The 20,978-nt window shown below is 32.0% G+C and overlaps 2 protein-coding genes across 3 annotated transcripts; both read right to left on the reverse strand.

The window, feature by feature from the left end:
- Window positions 1-1,571: 1,571 nt before the first annotated feature.
- LOC139481610 (uncharacterized) lies at window positions 1,572-11,096 on the reverse strand. 2 transcript variants are annotated; one of them, XM_071265047.1, is made up of 4 exons: window positions 10,857-11,096; window positions 5,630-5,647; window positions 5,061-5,112; window positions 1,572-2,087 (listed from the first exon to the last, which is right to left on the reverse strand). In XM_071265047.1, the coding sequence occupies exons 1-4, from the start codon at window positions 10,994-10,996 to the stop codon at window positions 1,761-1,763; spliced, it is 537 nt and encodes a 178-aa protein (XP_071121148.1). In that variant the 5' UTR covers window positions 10,997-11,096; the 3' UTR covers window positions 1,572-1,760. The 2 variants fall into 2 exon arrangements, with proteins under 2 accessions (XP_071121148.1, XP_071121149.1); XM_071265048.1 differs by lacking the exon at window positions 5,630-5,647 and having other exon boundaries at window positions 10,857-11,095.
- Window positions 11,097-14,624: 3,528 nt separating this feature from the next.
- LOC139481611 (Rieske domain-containing protein-like) lies at window positions 14,625-20,597 on the reverse strand. Its single transcript, XM_071265049.1, has 3 exons — window positions 20,397-20,597; window positions 19,182-19,364; window positions 14,625-18,845 (listed from the first exon to the last, which is right to left on the reverse strand). Exons 1-3 carry the CDS (start codon window positions 20,446-20,448, stop codon window positions 18,616-18,618), a joined length of 465 nt encoding a protein of 154 aa, XP_071121150.1. The 5' UTR covers window positions 20,449-20,597; the 3' UTR covers window positions 14,625-18,615.
- Between the last annotated feature and the right edge of the window lie 381 nt (window positions 20,598-20,978).

Genomic DNA, 20,978 nt, shown 5'->3' on the forward strand with positions numbered 1-20,978 from the left:
ACGAAAGACTACGCAAAGATCCCTCTCCAATAGTGGCTTCCCTTATATTGATCATGGTAAGTACGAAATCGGTGAAAAGCGGGAGGGATTGTGGTAAAGACAATAGGAACATAGCCGTTAACACCTGTGACATAGATATTTCATAACGTCAACTAACTCGCGAAGATTCCGTTACATTTTTTTTTAAAGTGCCACTTGAAACTCTTGGTTAGTATAGCTTCCTTGTAAGCAGTCATCCTTTATTAAGGAAATCGTGATAGGATTTAAAGCTCAGGCATGTCTTTTTGATTGGGAAAATATACATTGTACTCCTTATGCAGGCGCTGCTGGAATAATGCTACATAGAATCGAAAGGTTCACATCTGAGAAGCTGAGTTCGTCTCATCTATTATCCTATCGACCGAATTTATAGATGTAAATCAAAATATGAGACAGACATAGCTGTGTTTGTGGTTTCCTATTTTTCATGTTTGATGGGATAGATGCAGTCAACAGTCACCAAACTTTGAATTGTTCAGTGAGAGAACCTTAATATAACGATAGAAGTTAAAGGATGAAATGCTAGCTTATTTTCCTGAAAAGCTGCTGTATGAAGTCTGTCTTTTATGACTAAAGAAACAAATCGGCAAAAAATAAGTTTGTTCCTATAGGAATGCAAATTGCATGATATTCCTGTTATACATGCGTTCGACTCAGAAGGTAAAGCCGGACAAAATTGGCCAAAAAATGAATAGAAAGTAGATGTATTGTAACACTTTAGTGATACATGAAAGACGACGAAAAGATCAACAACTCCACAAAACCCTACACTGAAATGAAAGGAATGAACATGAAGAACCCTTAAAAACTTGGGTTAGTCTCGGATGCTCCGGAAGGTTAAGGAAGATACTACTTCAGAAGTAGCATGCATCAGTCATGTTGTTCATGGTTAGTACAAATTCGATGATAATAAAATTGAGAATGGAAATGGGGAATGTGCCAAAGAGACAACAACCCGACCAAATAAAAAACAACAGCAGAAGGTCACCAACAGGTCTTCAATGTAGCGAGAAATTCCCGCGCCCGGAGGCGTCCTTCAACTGGCCCCTAAACAAATATATACTAGTTCAGTGATAATGAACGCCATACTAATTTCCAAATTGTACACAACACAAGAAACTAAAATTAAAATAATACAAGACTAACAAAGGCCAGAGGCTCATTCGGAGATGTAATCATCGACACAAAGAGGACGGGATTGTGGTAACAAAAATAGGAACATATCTAATGTCATATGTGACATAATAATTTCAAAACTTTCAATCAACTCGCAACCTTTGAATCCACCAATAGGAAATGCAAACTTTAGAATATTGTTTTAAATAAAAGATATCTACTCCATATGCTAACGCTCATGGAATGTTGCTACAAAGAAATTGAAAGTTCACAATTGGAAATGGAAACGGGGAATGTTTACGCCAATAAGCTAATTCGTAAATGAATTTTTGGCGTAAAGTTTTGATCTCAACCCACACTCGTTAAATAGCTAGATGTAAGTAAAACATGCAAAAGATGCAAAATATAAAAGAAAATACAACAAAACATTTTTTTAATAAATTAATTTATATGACTGAATGTAAATAAAATTTCTATTAATACTGATTAACTTTTTGTCCTTCGCATTTCTATGCCTGATCTTCCTTTACCAACACAAATGAATCTCCAAACATTCAAAAATATATTTTCAAAAGACAAAATCCCTGCTTATAAAATAAACAAAATCAATAACCTAATCGTTGTTCTGGGGGATGAGTTATTTTATAAGAACTTGGCACAGTGTATGGAATTTCTTCTTCTTGCGTTTTTAGTCCATTATTTAACCCAAAGTTTCCGTTTTCGATATCATTTTTACTTTCTTCTGTTCCTTCTCCATTACCGTTTCCGTTCTGTGCGTTTTTGTAGGCATGGAATCTTTGTAGATTTTGACGGTATCTTGGTTGTTCCCAAGGCCATGGTGGTCTGTTCAAAGGTTTTGACACAGGTGGGTCTACATTTTCAGATATCCATTCTGGGTGTACGACGAAATATGCTTTAGATGAAAATGAATTCTGCAAAAGAATTTTTCAATGTAAATAATAGAGAAAAAATACAATTCTATTTTTGTTTAATGGTATTAAAATAACATTTAGGACTCATTTCATTTTGGATTTAATGTTTACCTTAAAACTAGTAAGAGCTTTATGAATATAAAAAACTACGATAAGATCATGTGTCCTATGACACCACATCCCGGGCACATTCGGATTTTTTTTTAAAGTTCATAGCATGTGTTCGTTATTTTAAATTCATATAAAAAAATTCCGATATAAGATCCAGATACAGGACGGACAAATGGACAATTGATTGACGGACACCAATATGCTCACTACTTTTCTTTTCCAAATCTTCGGAGACGTGGGACGATTGATCACGAGAAAAGGGCGTCGACAAAATCTAAATCATCTATGCGCAAATAGAATAACTCCACCGCATTTATGCGACTGTTCCAACTCTGAGCCAGGAACCTCTGACCATTGTTAGTCTTGTATGGTTTTTTTTTCAATTCTTTCATGTATTAGAGTTTTAGAGTGACGTCCATTTTCTATGAACCAGTACTCATTTGTGTTTAGGGACCAGCTGAAACCCGGGTGCGATATTCTCGCTGAGTTGAAAACCCATTGGTAGCCTTGGGTCTTAATTTTATGCTCTTTGGTTAGGTTGTTGTCTCTCTGACACATTCCCCGATTTAGATGAAATGCTAACTGAATGTCATTCTCCGACCATTTTATGATAAGTATGGTATGTATACAATATAAATCAAATGTTTATTAAATCCAGGTGATCGCATTAAACATGGAGCAGATGTAATCTTGTTTTGGTGCTTAGATATATGTCTAAAAAGGATTATAGCTTAATAACTTATCAAAATTTAACTTCGTACATTTTAAAGTGGCTGTCACTATAGTGAAAACGAATTAATCTTTAAAATCTGAGCATATCCAGATTAGAAATACCTAACTTTATCAAATCCTTTCAGTCAAAAACAGTAACTTATCTTTTCCATTTACATACATAGTAAAGATTTAGAAACTGGCGCATTATGAAGTTGGCAGTGAAACATATATAAGGTCAAACTTTGTCAAATTGTTTGACCTTGTTTGACACTTTTATCCCCTTTAGTATCAATTATATAAGTTATAAGCATTGATTCCAAATGATATTTTATGTCTAGCTTATGTCGATGATTATATTGTTTTTACTATTTCAGCTTCATTGTATTAAATTGAATAAAATTGAGAATGGAAATGGGGAATGTGTCAAAGAGACAACAACCTGACCATAGAACAGACAACAGCAGAAGGTCACCAACAGGTCTTCAATGTAGCGAGAAATTCCCGCACCCGGAGGCGTCCTTCAGCTGGCCCCTAAACAAATATATACTAGTCCAGTGATAATGAACGCCAATATAGCATTCCTAAGCTTCTGTAAAAAAAAGTGTTAAAATGTAGGTTTATCACTTTATTTTGTTTATAAGTTATATAACTGGAAATTCAGTCTATTCGGGTCATATGTATCTTCTTTTTTTTTGCGTGAATAGTTGGCAAATAGGGAAACATATATGCGAATCTCAAAACTTCTTTTATTCTAATGGTCTTGTAGCAAGGAATGTAACACTGAGTTACTTATAAAACTTATCAACAAATTATTTTTTGCTTTGAACAAATGGATAAAAAAAAATCTAAATATGTATCTAACATAAATGGATATACAATATTTCTTTCATATCAAAGTAAAATCAACCTTACAATTTAACTTTTAGTTAAATCCATAAAGTGATTTTCTCTAAAGATGAATACAAAAAGGCGGAACAGTGATTAAGGAGTAAATATTTATTTGACTGCAACTCGGCAAGTTATTAACACAAGGTTTACAAAAAGAAAATCAATGGGGGCACATTCTATCTCTAATGTTTGTCTTCAACAAACCATTCAATAAAATTGAGAATGGAAATGGGGAATGTGCCAAAGAGATAACAACCCGACCATAGAAAAAAAACAACAGCAGAAGGTCACCAACAGGTCTTCAATGTAGCGAGAAATTCCCGAACCCGGAGGCGTCCTTCAACTGGCCCCTAAACAAATATACTGTTCAGTGATAATGAACGCCATACTAATTTCCAAATTGTACACAAGAAACTAAAATTAAAATAATACAAGACTAACAAAGGCCAGATGCTCCTTACTTGGGACAGTCGCAAAAATGCGGCGGGGTTAAACATGTTTGTGAGATCTCAACCCTCCCCCTATACCTCTAGCCAATGTAGAAAAGTAAACGCATAACAATACGCACATTAAAATTCAGTTCAAGAGAAGTCCGAGTCTGATGTCAGAAGATGTAACCAAAGAAAATAAACAAAATGACAATAATACATAAATAACAACAGACTACTAGCAGTTAACTGACATGCCAACTCCAGATTTCAATTAAACTGACTGAAAGATTATGATTTCATCATATGAACATCAGGCACAATCCTTCCTGTTAGGGGTTTAGTATCATACCATCATAACATATATGAGAAGAACATAACCCGTGTCATGACAACAACTGGTTGTTGAATAAATGTGTTTAGTTCCGATGCAAAGACCCTATAAGTGAATCAATATTAACGCCAAAATATGCAATTTTTAATTACCTGACAACAGTATCGTAACTATATCCCTTCTTAATAAGTCTATTCAAAGGTTTTGTTAGTTTTTGAGGTGAATACTGACACCTTTGTGCTTTATAAAGAATATTTCCATAAAAAATTGGATGTGAAATACTTGAACGTATAAGAAATCTGCATGTTGAGCTATATTTACGAATGATGTCCTTATACAAGCCTTGTATGTACGGAAATAATTTATAAATGTGTATACACAAAAAAAAAATGGAACATAATGCATAGAACAGGTTTCGCCATCAACATGAAATCCTTTAGAATAGAAATTTTGAAATGATATACCTGTATACAGCAGATTCTACTGAGTGTAACTTACCCCAAACATACTATCTTGATGACTGTAGTCAATATTTGGTGGTCTCAGCTCTCTGGAATAAAAATAATACAAAAGTCAACCACTTAATTTCTGAAATACAGAACGCAGTAAATTATTCTTAGAAACGTATAAAGAACATTTTGATTTGTTTTATATTCATATTTACTTTTATTTTGATTATTTAAAGGTATAAATCAAATACAAACTCTACGTGCCTTTGGAAAGATAAATTAAGTCAGTTTTATCTGACAGATTTAAGACAAAGCAAAAAGCAAGTAAATATTTCACTGAATTTCTACGTAAAGCCATGTAGATGTATTCTAAAATAATATGTGATACGTAAGCTTGTCTCAAAACCCCTCCCTCTGACAAATATAAATACACACTGCTAAGATGTTCATGTGAGGTTTGACTGTGATGAAAATGTGCACCTAGAAGAGAGAAATCTGGCTGTCTAGTTACAGTAAAAGCATGTACAAGCACACCGATTGATGTGATATTAAATTCAAACTCCCAACACAGTCTAAAAAAGCCCACTTAAAAGTGGAGCGTACAAAAACTAATAGTACCTTCTGCGTCGCCTATACCTGAAAAACACATCCAATTCAAATTTAAAAGTGATTCTGTCGAGAGAAAAAAATCAACCAAAATAAACTTTGCCTTCTGTTAAAACATTATGTTAATCAGTTTTAATTTAGTTCTTTGATATCATACTATATGACATCTAGTTTTTCAAAGTAATTCACACGACAAACCATACAATCATATATTTTGCAAACCCTGTTTCTAATCTACTCGCAATTTGGACCGGAACTCTTCAAAATCAAAAATGACATCAAAATGTCAACATCAGGTCTTCTACTATATACAAGAGTTAACATTCTTTAAATCGTCATGGACCTAGAGCTTAATATCCAAAAAAAAAACAACAAGAGGGGATATAAAATTAAGAGATGAGGTATGATAACCAAAGAGACCACTATCCACCAAAGATCAAAGTAAAGTTGATGTAAGCAATTATAGCTAACCGTACGGCCTTCAACAATCAGGAAAATCCCGTATTATATATTAGTCGATTATTAAAGACCCTAGCTATTATCTTGGTTAACGCAGGCCTAGTGATCTTAATCGAGTAACTCATCAAAATATAGAAACTGCATGAATGTAGTTTAAGATTATTTTTATCTCCTTTTTCATCTACAATTACAGTGGCTGGTTCAGAGGGGTGTTGATAGCACATATTTGATAAGGACAATTTCGCCCCTATCCTGGGACACTGGATTCTATCATGAATTGTAACAATTTTTAATACAATTTTATACAGATTATATACTATAGCTGAGTAAATCGTTTCAAAAGTTTGAATATCAGGCAAACCTCAATTAAAAAGCAGGACATTTACATCCTTTATTCCGTTTCTTAGCTTCAATTTCACAATAGTTTTACTACCCTTTTCCATTTTAGATTTTTAAAAGGAACATATAACATTGTTAAATATATGCACTTAACAAACATTACTTTTCACACTTTAAGTGGGTGTAATATGCACAAGCAATATCTCTTAACATGTATTATATTAGAGCTTTATTTGAAGGCAATAAACCCGTATTTTCAAATTTAATTTAATTTTTGTATTAAAAGGAATTTAAAACATATTATTACCTAACTTTGGTCCATATGTTATCTCTTTAAAAAAAAGTAACTGCATGAGACCCATGATTGACGGCTTTATTAGAAAGATATATAAAACTTTTATGAAAACAAAAGATACCCTACTTTTGATCCAAGCGGCTCAATAAAAATGCTGTTGAATAAATTTACGATATCATAAATGTTTTCATATTTATTTCATAGTGTTTTGGGGTTAACTTCAGTGAGTGTGCAGAATGACAAAGAGAAAATGATAAGAGATTGTCAAAACCTTTTATACATAAATGAATAGTCTTTGCTTTTCTTATAAAGACATTAAATGCGATAAAAAGATAGAAGTATGATATATTTTGTAAAATCTCATATAAAATGCATTTGTAAATATTGTTTCTTTTGAAAAAAATAACTGACATTTTTAACTGCTTTTGTCTCTTTATTTTACTGTATGTGGTGGGATTTTTTTTAAGCACTTAACACAACAGTAGACTTGCATAGTAATGACTGGAGCAAGTAAAACTTATTGGAATATTAATATTTCGATTCTTATTATGCTTGCTGCCCAGAATAAAATGATGATAATAAGTTGATTATGGGTATTATAGAACGATGTTATATAGGGCACATGTGCATAATGCTGTATACTGAAGTTAAGATTTGTTCCGAATAGACGGACTTTCCTACAGGGCCTTCGATAAATTAGTACTACGATTGGATTTCTTAACTTGAGTGGTTTCCTGGAACTCATACGCGACATTCGACTCGAAGTCTAACACAACGTGCCGATGAACCTGAAATGCAGCTCAAACATTAACTTGAACTTTATCACGAACTTTCAACCAAACTCAAACTCGAACTTCATTTCTAATTTTGACCCAAACTTGAACTCGAACTCGAAGTCAAACTCTATGGTTATTCACACTCGTCATAATAAGTCATCAACCATGGGAGAATGATAATCCATTTTAAAGTCTACATATTTCGACGTATTGTGCTGAGCCGTAACAATTTTTGATAATGCGTATGAACAAAGTATAATTTTTTGGGGTTCGGTAAAGTTTTTTAATTGCTATGCTTTGTACGGCTGTCAAAATAGGCTTTATATTTTGTTCATAAAAGGAAAAAAGGAGATAGTTGTGATCCATTCCGTATAGAACACCGTTCTGTTCTTACACAAGGAACACTTGGTGTTCAACCAAGTCCGAAATCCTTGGTTCAACTAACATTTTTTTAAAGATATGCAGATATTTCATTGAAAATGATTTAATACATGTAAGTTCAATATCATACATGCTTTCAAATAAAAAGTGCATATAAAGTTCAAAATCAAAAGACGTATTAATTTAAACCGTTCAAACGTATAGAAATAAAACAATGTTATATGAATTAAAATACGCTTTAACTGAACGATTTAGTATTTAAAAGAAGTACAACGAAACAACAATCAGTGAATTAATTATTGATTGTAAAATCATATTTGAAAAATTATAATAAAAAAGAAACATTTTGAATTGACTGCTGGCCTGTGACAGATAGACGACATAGATATAAACATTCGAATACATTGTTACAAGTATTATATAGGACAAGTCTACTAATACGTTCTGGGTTAGTGTAACACTATAGAGGGTCTATTATTTATCTCTAAAAATAATATCTGCCAAATAACTTCTGATCCTTAAACAAACACTAAAACAAAACATAAATAAAGGTTGTTGGGGGTATTCGCTTGAAACCAATACAGCACTTTAATAATATGGAACGATGTCTTTTAGGCTTAATGCATTACATATATATATATTCATATTATAATGTCAATTAAGAAAAGGGAGAGAGTGAGAATGTGGGTTAATCAATAACATCGACCCTACATGTATTTGTGTTCTTGAGCTAACCCCTTAAAAAAAGAAAAATATCATACACGTTTGGATTATTATATCACATTGTTGACCAGTTGGTTGCCATGGCTTGGTTGTTTGAATGTCTCACAATATATAAATAAAAAGATATCCTTTCCTAAGTAAGGAGCCTGAAGTCGATTTCACAAAAAAAACTTAAAGACTAAGATTGATCGTAAGTCATGAACAATTCAGTATACTTACGACCAATCTTAGTCGTAAGTATTTTGGTGAAATCGACTCCAGATGTTCAGTGGTTGTCGTTTGTTGATATGGTTCATAAGTGTTTCTCGTTGTTTTTAATAGATTCGACCGGCGTTGGTTTTCCTGTTTAAATGGTGTTACACTAGTCATTTTTGGGCCCTTTAAAGCTTGCTGTTCGGTGTGATCAAAGGCTCTATGTTGAAGTCCGTATATTAGTATGACGTCCATTATCACTGAACTAGTATATATATTTGTTTAGAGGGCCAGCTGAAGGACGCCTCCGGGTGCGGGAGTTTCTCGCTGCATTGAAGACCTATTGGTGACCTTCTGCTGTTGTCTGTTCTATGGTCGGGTTGTTGTCTCTTTGACACATTCCCCGTTTCCATGCTCAATTTTATTGACCTATGATGTTTTACTTTTACAAATTGTGGCTTGGATGGAGAGTTGTCTTGTTGGCACTCATACCAGATCTTCTTATATCTAAGTATGGATTTCAATTATACAACTCGATCTTAAACCGAGACCAAAGGACAAAGAGGTAAACCTACAGGTCATGATGCTGTCTTCAACAATGAGCAAACCCATATCGTATGATAAGCTATAAAAAGTCCAACGTTACGGCAAAATATGGAACCCTTCAAAAGAAAACCAACTGTCTGATTTATGCGAAAACAGCGAGACCCATTGGAATACGGGTTTTTCACTTGGGACAAGGACATAAGAATATAGCAGAGTTAAACATATTAACGAGCGCTCGTCCTTCCTGTATAACTATTGGCCCTCCACACAACACATTAACAAACTGCAAAAATCAGTTGGAAAATGGGTCAACTACTCCATACAAAAACAAATACTTATAACAAAAAGACAAAAATACCGCTCTTAGAGGACTCGCAGTTACTGAAATTCAGAGACCACTTTTAACTAATAAATAAAACAGTGTATCCGTGTCGGAGACAAGTTACTGATACCAAGTTCAGAAACTACTTTTTACTAATAAATTAATGGATTTCCAAGACCAACCCAAGCAACATCGAGTCTGGTTAGTACTTGTATGGGTGACCGCCTGGGAATACCGGGTGTTGTAGACATTAAGAAAAACCCGACCGTGCAAGGGCTGTATATCCAGCCAAGGATGTTAAAACTACCTTCGTCAAGACAAGCTGCTGAAACCAAGTTCAGATGGCAATTTTGATCAATAAATGAAAAACGACTTCTAAGACTAAGATATTTATATATCACTGAAGTTATCATCAAATATAGTGAACACGTACTGGGTCAGAAACCAGTCTCATATGAGAGCCGTGGTGTAGTGGTTAGTGCATCGGACTACTGACACAAAGGTTCTTGGTTCGATTCCCGTTCGGGATGAAAATTTCAGGGACTGAATTTTCGGCTCTCCCTTGACACCATTTGCTAGTATGGTCTTAAGGAAACGATGTCCGTCGGAAGGGGACGATAAATGGCTGACCCGTGTTAAGAGAGAGCCATATCTCTTGCGCGTTAAAGACACCCTTTTAGATTTCGAAAAAGAGCAGGCTAATGCCGCTACAAATTAAGGCAGCACTCGCACCCGCAAAGCGGAAAGGGATTAATATGAAAAACTTGTTTCCCAATCCACTATAAATAAATATGTTTAAACTAAAGTCTCATATGAGGCAAAAAGTTGAACGGTCGTTATCGATTTTAAGTCGGGAATATACATTAATTATGTATGCAACAGTTTTGGCCGAGAGTTTACAATGAAAACAAGTAAATCGTTAGCTGAAAAACTTATGCTTATATTGAGACAATTAAAAAGGGCAGTCTTATAATTGCTCCGCTCTGAAACAAAAAGTTATCTAAATATCATTTCAAATCTTGAATAAAATAAGCGTTCTGCTGATGATGTGTAAAGTGCGACAACTGTGTGCTGACCAGCTAGTCGAATTAATTAAAAGTTAAAAAAAAAATTAAGCGTGTTAGTATCTGCAAACGTATACCTGGCTGAAAAAAAAGAATATATAAACAAACAAAAAACTTGCAAATAAATTGTAAAATCACTTACTCTGCAATTTTATTTTTAGTTGCTGGGTCCGTTGACTGGGACATTGTTCGATCTCTGAAGTAACTCGGAAAAACGTATTCCTCCCAGAAGTGACTATCGTACTTGTCCTCAATCTCTATAGGTAAAAACCGATTAAACATTGTGATTTTAACTTTCCTTTTTATACCCCAGATTATATGTTAAATATAATTAGGCCTAATCAATAGAAACCGACCTTATACACATTACAATATTTATAGGTATAGCTTTACAACATATACCATTTAAATATTTAATTCTGTACAATAAATGTTCCAAAAAATGATTTGTTATGCTTGTTTCTTATGGTATCTTGCCTAACTTTATCTAAAATACTCAAGACGGAGCCGAATGCACTTCAGTTTTATTTTTATAACCATGCAGTTTATTTATCAACTGTGTTGACCATTTATGTGATGTGTGCATTAGAGAAAGAACAAAGACAAATGATATTTTATAAATGGGTATAGTTTGCTTGTGTGAGATCATCACACTAGATATAGAATATAGCATTTTCTGATTTCGTTTTTAAATTTCGTATGCATTTAGTTTGTTGATTTGTATCTGAATATAGCACAAAAAGTGTTACGTAGCATTCAAACTTTCATAGACACAAAATTTTATGAAATAGATTTATAATTGTTTAGGACGGTCTTGCCTTTGATAGAAAATCACCTCTGTTATAATCAGGTATATGGGTAAATCTCCACCCCTAAACTGAAAAATCCTGACAAGTGTCTATGGAATTGATGTAAAAGATGCATTTTCCGCTTCGAAGATTGATTTCTATAAATCCTTTATCATAATTTCATGAGGTGTATTTTCCAGCTTTCTATTTAAGATTAAAGCACACCTGTTTCTATAATGACAAACTTTCCCTATAATTGTATATTTTCTTGACTATCCAATCTTAAGAAAGTTTGAATACTTGCTAGCGTTAATTTCAAGCCTAACATAGTAACCATGACGAAAACAACACGTGATCGGGGATTCCCAGGTTTACATGTAAGGCATGAAGGTTCGATCAAGTTGTAAGACTTGAAAAGACATATGTAATTATATGTCTCTGATACATGCTAGTGTTAACTTCATTAACATATATAGTAACCATGACGAAACAATTAACACATGATCGCCGAATCCGAAATTTAAAGGTTCAATCACATTTGTTATGTATCATACGGTAATTCTTATTGAACAATCTGATCTTAATGTTTTGTTATTTAATTCTTACATTAACAATTTAATTATTGGTTAGATTACATTCACGCAGCACCTGTCCAACCTTTAAACATTGGATATATGTATGAACTGAAACTATCTAACTTTGCGGGGGTTTAGAATTCACTCATTTCAACGAGGGATCAGTCTTTAAGGGGGAAGTTGCTTATGTATGCCATATAGGTCGCGCGAAGTCAAAATTATGTCAGCTCACAACTCACTGAATCAGAAGAAACCTGGGACTATATAGTAACGTTACGCGACTGAAAAACTTGTATAAACAAATATACCACTTCAGTAAAATTCATACAAACAAAAAATTACAATTGGTGGGCTGTCTGTTCTTTGGTCGGGTTGTCTCTTTGACACATTCCCAATTTCCGTTCTCATTTAAAAAAAATATCGTAAAAAAGGAGGTTGACAATTCACTTGGAAAATTAACCAAAGACTATTATTAGTGTTTTTCGTTTCTCATATTGATTAGACCGTTGGTTTTCCTGTTTGAGTGGTGTTACACTAGTCATTTTTAGTCCAGTCAATCTAGCAGAAATTGGACGATTGCAACAGAAGACTTTTAAGTTTTAATCTTTAGCATTATACCCCAAAATACACAGGAAAAAGTTAAACAAATTATAACTTGTGGAAGACTTAAAAATTAAAATTGGAGATAACTCTGCAAAAGAGGCAGAAATATTAATAAAAAATTGAAACAAAATTATAACTTTACCGCTTCTTTTTAGCAGAAGGAACTGATTCTTGATATTTTAGCCGTCTTTAGAGTATAACAAACAACTATAAAGGAGTTACCATATCTTTTATCAAGCTTCAACCTAAATTTCGTAATTCATTATGACTAGTTGACCATGATTTATTAGATTTTTCGACATGTCAAGGTACAGAATCTCAAATTTAATAAAAATAATTGAGCATATAATCTTCTTTTTGTGGTTTAAAGTTTCTTTAAACAAGGTAGATGCTGAACAAATATGATATACAGATATAAACAATACCAAATTTGCAATTTCTTCAATAAAATATGTGCCCCAAAAAAAGAAAATAACCATAACTCTTTGGTTTTGTACATTTCATGAGAGAAAGATAATATAATATAGTCAAATACGAACTTATCCCATCAAAGTATCATGCTTTATGTGAATTTTAAGAAAATCAACAAAAAACTGACAAAAAGGACTAATTTTTGCAGATTTATCTTCCCTTTCCAATGATAATTTCCATAGGAAATTAAATTGCTGATTTTGAGATTTCCTCAAGTTAGATTTTATGGGACTTTTCTTCTGTGTATATTTGGGACTTAATGCTATAGATTAGAACTAAAACATTGTCTGTTGCAATTAGTTTGAGGTTAAACCTTAGTTTGACTAGACTATTTCAGGTCCTTAATAGCTTGCTGTTTGGTGTTAGCTTAGGCTCTGTGTTGAAGGCTGCACTCTAACCTATAATGTTTATTTTTACTAATTGTGTCTTGGACGGAGAGTTGTCCTATTGGCACTCATACCACATCTTCTTATATATATGACAACACCCATACCAAAGAGGAAATCCTAGGCAAACATACGTCTTTTCTGCTTCTAATAATTTCAACCAAAGATGAAAAACTGGATCTTCCTTTATTTTACTGGACACCAAAATAGCATAAGCGTCCTTACAAACAAAAATATATTGCTGAGTCTGCAAAGTGATCTTTAAAGCTTGTTTCCAAACTATCAACAACAATTGTAATAACATTTTTAGATGGGATTCAGAGTTTCTTTAAAACTTATCAATCTAGGGGTAATGACTAAATGTGTGACAGATGTGGAGACTTGAGAATTCAAAAACTCTTTTGAGGAAATTACAATCCAGGTCTCTTTCCACTTGCAACATTAACAGCATAAAAGCATTCGACTCTCTACTCTTTATACATTATTTCCCAATCTTAGGTTAACAGATTGAAAGAGTAAGTACTGCTTTGTTTCATTGGAAGGAATTGTTAAAGTAGATTCAAATATCTTGTTTAAGGAATAGATGAATCATACTTTGACAAAAATAAAATCCTTTCTTGATTGATAAAAAATTGTTATGTTTGGAAGACAAGTTTTCGAACAGGCAATCAACATTCCTTTTGGAAGCCAGCTTTGCCTCTCCTCTTTTTAACTAGTTTCTTTATTAACTCATCTGGCCCAAGGGGTCAAATGAGCTATTCTCATCACAAGGTGTATGTTTTTAGAGAATTTTGTGTTGCTTGTAGATCTTTGATAGCTGTTGTTGTATTCACACACAACTTTTTTAAAGGACAATTTAGCGAATGACACATTGCATTGTCACCAGTCTTTACAGGTGTTTTGTCTGACAAGGTTCAACAAACATTAATTTATAAAGTTATCTTTTATAAAAATGTCATATTTTATAAGAGATGACTTTGACTTCTTATGATGGACTTGAAAGGAAAAACCAGTTTATTTAAAATTGTCAAACTAATTAGTTTACACAAATTCACCTTTACAACAATTGTTCAACAAAATATGTTTATAAAATTTTCTGTTTATTAATAATAATGCATTATAAAAGACAAAATATAAATCTGTATAAAACTTAAAAGTATGCCCTAGAACCATTATCATTATAAAACATAAAATGCTGTAATTGAAAAATATTTCTACATGTACATCTGAATCTCCAGAAAATTATGACACAATGTTGGTGCACTGTTTGTCCTTGAATGAACCTAAACCTAAGAAGTTAGGGCTTTGATATTGACCATTACTACAATATATAGCTTAAGAATTTAAACATATGATGCATGAAATAGTCTACAACATGAAATATCATTCATCAAATACAGTAGTACATTTCAAAATAACTGTTTAAAGATAATTTTTAAAAATAATTGTGGGTTATCTCCAAAGAAACATAAAATTCTAAAATAAACAGATGTGATGTTGTTGCCAATTAGACACAATCCCACAAAAAAACAAATGAAAAGGATTGTAACAACTACAAGACAACAAAGTCAACTCAAAAATTTGTAACTTTAATTTCTACAAAAAAAGCTAAACTTTGTTCACTTTCTTTTACACAAATTCACCATTGTTCAACAAAACATTTTTATCCAACTATCTTTTTTATTTAACAATAATGCATTATAATGAACAAAATATAAAATCTGTATAAAACTTAAGTATGCCCTAAAACCATTATCATAATAAAACATGATATGCAATAATTGAAAAAATATTTCTTCCTCTGACTCTCAATAGAACTATGACATAAAAAAGGTTCCAATGCACTGTTTGTCCTTGAATGAAGGGTGTTCAGAGGGGTCCTGATCCGGAAATCACGGTCTTAAAAACTTAACAAACATGAAGTCCTAAGGTCACGAGTTTAAAGAAATTTAGATCCCAACATCCCAAAATTCGAAAAAAGAATTACCGGTTACCAAAAGGATCAATCCTGAAATCCTCAGCTTAAAAACACCAGATCCCTTCATCCCGAAAAAGGTCCTCCCCCCTCTAGAATGAAGCTTATGATTAGTAGATAGTGCTTTGGTATTGGCATTTATTATTAACAGTTTAAGGTTTGAAGAAACAATAAAGAGTTATTGTCTATTATAGTGACATTTTTTTTAACTTTTTTATATATTTTTTATGCCAATGTTGGTTTATTTTAAATTTTGTTATCATAGACAGACTGAAATCTGTACCACATATATTTATATTCAACAAATAAAATCTATTACTGGGCTTTCTAATTTGATTGATGGTCAGTGACTTTGCAAAATTAATTGTTTTTTTCTATGGGATTTTAAGAAGACAAAACATGTGCATGGGGAGTAATTCTTTCATTAACTGACACTTTATAATCCGGACATAAATTATATTAAAACATTTTTATTGTTTTAGAAATATATAACATACACATTTTGTTTAAAATTTCCTTTTCCAATCTTAAAATATCGATGTGAGCTAAAGTTAATTTTTTTTAAAAGCAAAAAATAACCAGTTAAAAATATTCCAAAATTAAAATCTGGAGAACAAAATATTAATTTCTTGTGGCTTTTATTAACATTTGAATAAATTCAATTTATTAAATTATATATAGCTAATGAAATTTATCATCTGATGCATCATCAAAACATGAAAAATCTTGCATTAAATGCAGTAGTATATTTTGTAACTACTGTTTAAACAAAAAAAAATATAAAAAAAATTGTGGGTTATCTCCCATTGAACATAAAAATTCAAAATAAAAAGATCTGGAATTTTAACTTTTCACAAGAGACAAAAGCCTAAAGGACAAGTATATCAACAACTTTAAGATACAAAAATCATCTCTGAAGCAATAACATCTAAAATGTGAAGGCATAGTTAAAAAAATTTACAAGAGAGACTACCATTCTATCAATTTTTGCTTTCCAGAAGAAAAGAAATCTTGCAGAAAACCGATATGTGTTTAAAAACAACTTGTATTTACAACTAAATCACAAATCACAAGTTATAATAATAACATTGACAAGTTCCATAACAAAATAACATCACTAAAAGAAAAAGAAAAAAAAGATTTTTTTTTTATCCAGTTCCCCTCTTCTTTAAAATATTTAATAACCATCACAGAAAACATAAAAGTAAAACAGCCAAAACAATTTCTAACAATCTTTTGGTGACTTTTGGGATTCACTCTGAAATTTAGTATTGTATATTTGACATGTTCAAGAGCTGCTTCTGTATTTTTGTAATCGGGTGAGAAACTGAGACTTCTACCTCCCTAAGGGAGTAAAAATTGACATAACCTTCAATGTTAAAAATAAATTGTGATAATACAAGAGTAAGATTTGACAAATGATACAATAAACTTTTCTTACAGAGACCAACATTTAGTACATTTATAAAATAAAATGTGAAATTTTGGCAAGAACAAACAAGAATAATAATACTTGTAAAAAAATGCCTATAAAATGTGACATTCTTCTAAAAACAAACAAAACACAATAGCAGCAAAGTTTTTTTTAATTTTTAATATGTTTGACTTCATATGTAAACATGCCCTATAAAATTCAATGACATTAATACAACAAATTATTGGTTATTCCAGGAATGAAGGCGAAAAATACAATTGATAACTTTTTTTTTTTAAACTCAAATGAAAATAACATAAAAATATGCAACAATCACAAAAGTTGCCAAAAAAACCTTCTGTACAAGTACATTTGATCTTAGGGAATTAAAAAAATAATTTCAAATTGTTATGCTTTTGGTGTTTTTGAATAATTTTTCTTTCTAAATTTTGCTAATTTGTAGTTTTTCTTACGTTTGAAATCTTTTCTGACCCTTCAACAACTTCTACTCTTTAATAATTGTAAGTGTCTATCACAACATTGATAAGTAAACGAGATACATAACAAAAACTGTAACAAACTAAATATATAACATGTATGTACAATATATGATAAAAACTCTACATTGGACTAGAAATATACTGTAATTCAAATCATCAAAAACAATGCACATATTTACAAGGATAATTCAGTTATTATCTTTGCATGTTTTTACAGCATGATAAACTGAAAAAGACAATCAAACAAGCATTACAGAAGTTTTGCAAAAGTCCTCATACAAGCCTTCAGGTTTATTTTTCTTCTGCTTACATTAAAATTTTGTGCTTCACATATATACCAAAGAAATCCACCAAATTTTTTATCCCACCAAATATATATACAATATTTGTCAATGAAAGAAAAATATAAACTTTTTTGTCTGAGGCTGAGAAACTGGGGAAGCGAGAGGTTCTACCGAGCCCTTCCCCTGTTTTGCGCCGAGTACAAAAAAGTTTATATTTTTATGACATTGACCTAATATTGTTTTTTAATGCAACTTAAACTAATACATTGATAGCTTTTTAAATTGTAACACAAATGTCAAACTTATTTTCATACCTTAATGAACCCCTGATTGTTGAGAAAGTGTTCCATGATGAAATTGACATTATACAAAATATAGCTATGTTACTATATTTCGGAAATAAACACAACTAGTTGCAGTATAAAACAAATTAGCAGTAACTAAGATAAATTAATTAAAAACAATCTAATAACTCATGATGAAAAGGATAACTACATGTATGATAAGCTACCTTGAAAATGAATCATACATCCATAAATACAATTTTTGATTACTAAAAACTAAAATATTTTTCATAAATGCACTTATAGCTTACTAGTAGCCATTTTTGTTTACAAATAGATAAATCCCCATCTTTAACAAAATAACTAACATGGAACATTTTAATAACAATATCAATTTCCTTGTTAACATGGTTTAGAACTAATTTCACAAGGCTATCTTAAAATTACAACTTCACACTGCTATTTTCTGTATCTTTTCTAAAAATAATTTATAAACTCATTTACATATTTCTACAGTCTTCCCTAATTATACCTCTCTGAAGTTGAGGAGTAACAATTTTTTTCTAGACTGTATCCTATCATCTTCTTGGATATTGGTTACCTTAATATTACCAACTATGATTAAAAATCAATGTCTCCACTAAAATATCTAGCATTAAATTCATCAAACCCTATAGAGAGTTTTCCATTTTCTCCAACAGTGACAGGGTAAACTTTGGCTTCACGGTTTTGTCCCTTTGGCATTCTTAGTTTCCCAGTCAGTAAATCAAATCTCCAACTATGCCACGGACATCGTATACATAAAGTATTATCTGGCATTTCTTCAATGTCTCCTAAATGCAGTGGACCACCTAAAACAAAACCATGTGGTTAGTTTAAACTTTTTATTACATTGAAGATACAATATAATAATTATATAAGGACAATAAAAAAATATATGCTGAACATGTTGAAGAAAGACTTTAATTAGAGTATATCAAAGTTGTACCCAGTTACAAAATTAGTTATGAATAAAGAAACATCAGTTCACAAATCCCTGAAGTTGGAGAGAAAAAATAAACCGAAAAAACAGTGTGTACATATACTCTAAGGTGTTCATTAAGTATCTGCAATTCAATATACACTTGTAGCAAGATCATTTATAATTATTTATTTTTTAAATACAATGTACATCTAACTGTATGCACCTGCATGTGGACATTTTTCATTAATGGCAAAAACATCTCCTCCATGTCTGAACAAGGCTATTTTCTGCTCATTACAGTTGATTAAGGAACCAGTTCTACTATTCTGCCGCAGTAAACCAGGACGCTGTATTGAAGTTTGTACTACTTTACATTTTTGTGAAGGATCAGACCAGTCAAACAAATCTGAAAAATATAAAGTTAGATGATTTATAAAGTAAAGACTTAAAGTTACCATGAATGTTAAATTACGTACATCACACATGTCAAGTCAGAAATGTGTTCTATATATACATGTACATGTAGCTGATGAAATATCTTTTTCTTTTTAGTTTAAATACACAACAAAACATTTCAGAGGGGGGATAGGACCTTTATCGGGACTCCGGGATCGGGTGTTTTTAAGTTAGGGATTTCGGGAACCGGGAATTCTATTTTTCGAATTTCAGGACCTCGGGATTTCGTATTTTTAAGCCTGGGATCTCAGGATTTCGTTATTTTAAGCCCGTGATTTCGGGATCAGGGCCCCTCCTAACTCCCCTCATTTCAGGGAAATAGGTACATTTTTGTGTACATGTAATCAGTAATAAGAGTTTATTTTAATTCATAGTGACTTAGTCTATGTCCTGATGAATTATTATATAAACCTTAAGTATACATGTAGTACATGTAATTAACATGATTAAAGAGATGTTAAAATGAAATACATGTCATAGACATACATTTAGTTTGAAAATGTTTTTCGTTCAAAATCTCCCTCAGTTGTTGTCGCTGAGTGGAGATCTTCCTCATTGAAAGTTTCCCAGGTTGGCAGATACATGTATAGTATTGGTTTCATGATGTGTGAGTAACCATTTAAAATCCTAACTGGAACACTTATCTAAAAGTTGTCAAGTGGGTTAAAGTTTGAAAAGTTGTTTCAGAATAATTGATATAATTATGTACATATCATCATGTACCATACTTTGTCATGTTCATTGTAAGTAAACAGTTTACAGAAACCACAAACTGTAAGATGTGTACAATCAAAACAATGTTATCTTTTAGAATTAGTACGTTATTTTTATAGTAATTCTAAATAAAAGCCAGCTCTAGTTGTTCAGGGGAATACATAGATACCCAACATGGCATGCCCAAATGAAAATTTTAGTGTATAGATAAGACATAGACTCATGATAGAGGCATTTAGAGCTATTAAATTTCCATATGATATGGTACCAGAGTATTTTATCCCATCAACAGGGATGAATATTTTGTAACTGCTTTGCATTTCAGGCCTTTAACTCTGGTCACATCAGTCTATTAAACTTGAAATTCATATATGACTTCCTCATCTTGATACATGATGAATATCAATGTTTTCAGCATTTTAAAACACATGTTCTGGCGCCCTTGTTTGTATTTACATTTGAGGTCAAGGACAAATAACTGTAATTTAAGAAACGATGTCGGAACTAACAATCTTTCTTTCCGGAAACCGACATACTTATAAAAAAAACTGAGTTAGCCTTCTTTGGTCACTATAACACTAAGTTCTGGATTGGCGTCTCTATTTCTGTATTCTTGAACTTTTTCAACAATTTTTCTCTATTTTTTCTCTTCTTTGACCCTTATGCTCTAATCTTTATATCGTTCAGAACCCCTTTAATATTGATCATTACTCTCAGCAGAGACATATAATACAGTATTATATGTCTCTGCTCTCAGTCTATCATCTGTATCTGTTAATTTGAATCAATTGCTAATTTCCCTTGAACTGCAAAACAGTTACGAATATCGGCCAGTAATGGGATTAAGTAC

This window comes from Mytilus edulis, chromosome 7, assembly GCF_963676685.1.
Source record: "Mytilus edulis chromosome 7, xbMytEdul2.2, whole genome shotgun sequence".
In the NCBI taxonomy this organism is placed as follows: Eukaryota; Metazoa; Mollusca; class Bivalvia; order Mytilida; family Mytilidae; genus Mytilus; species Mytilus edulis.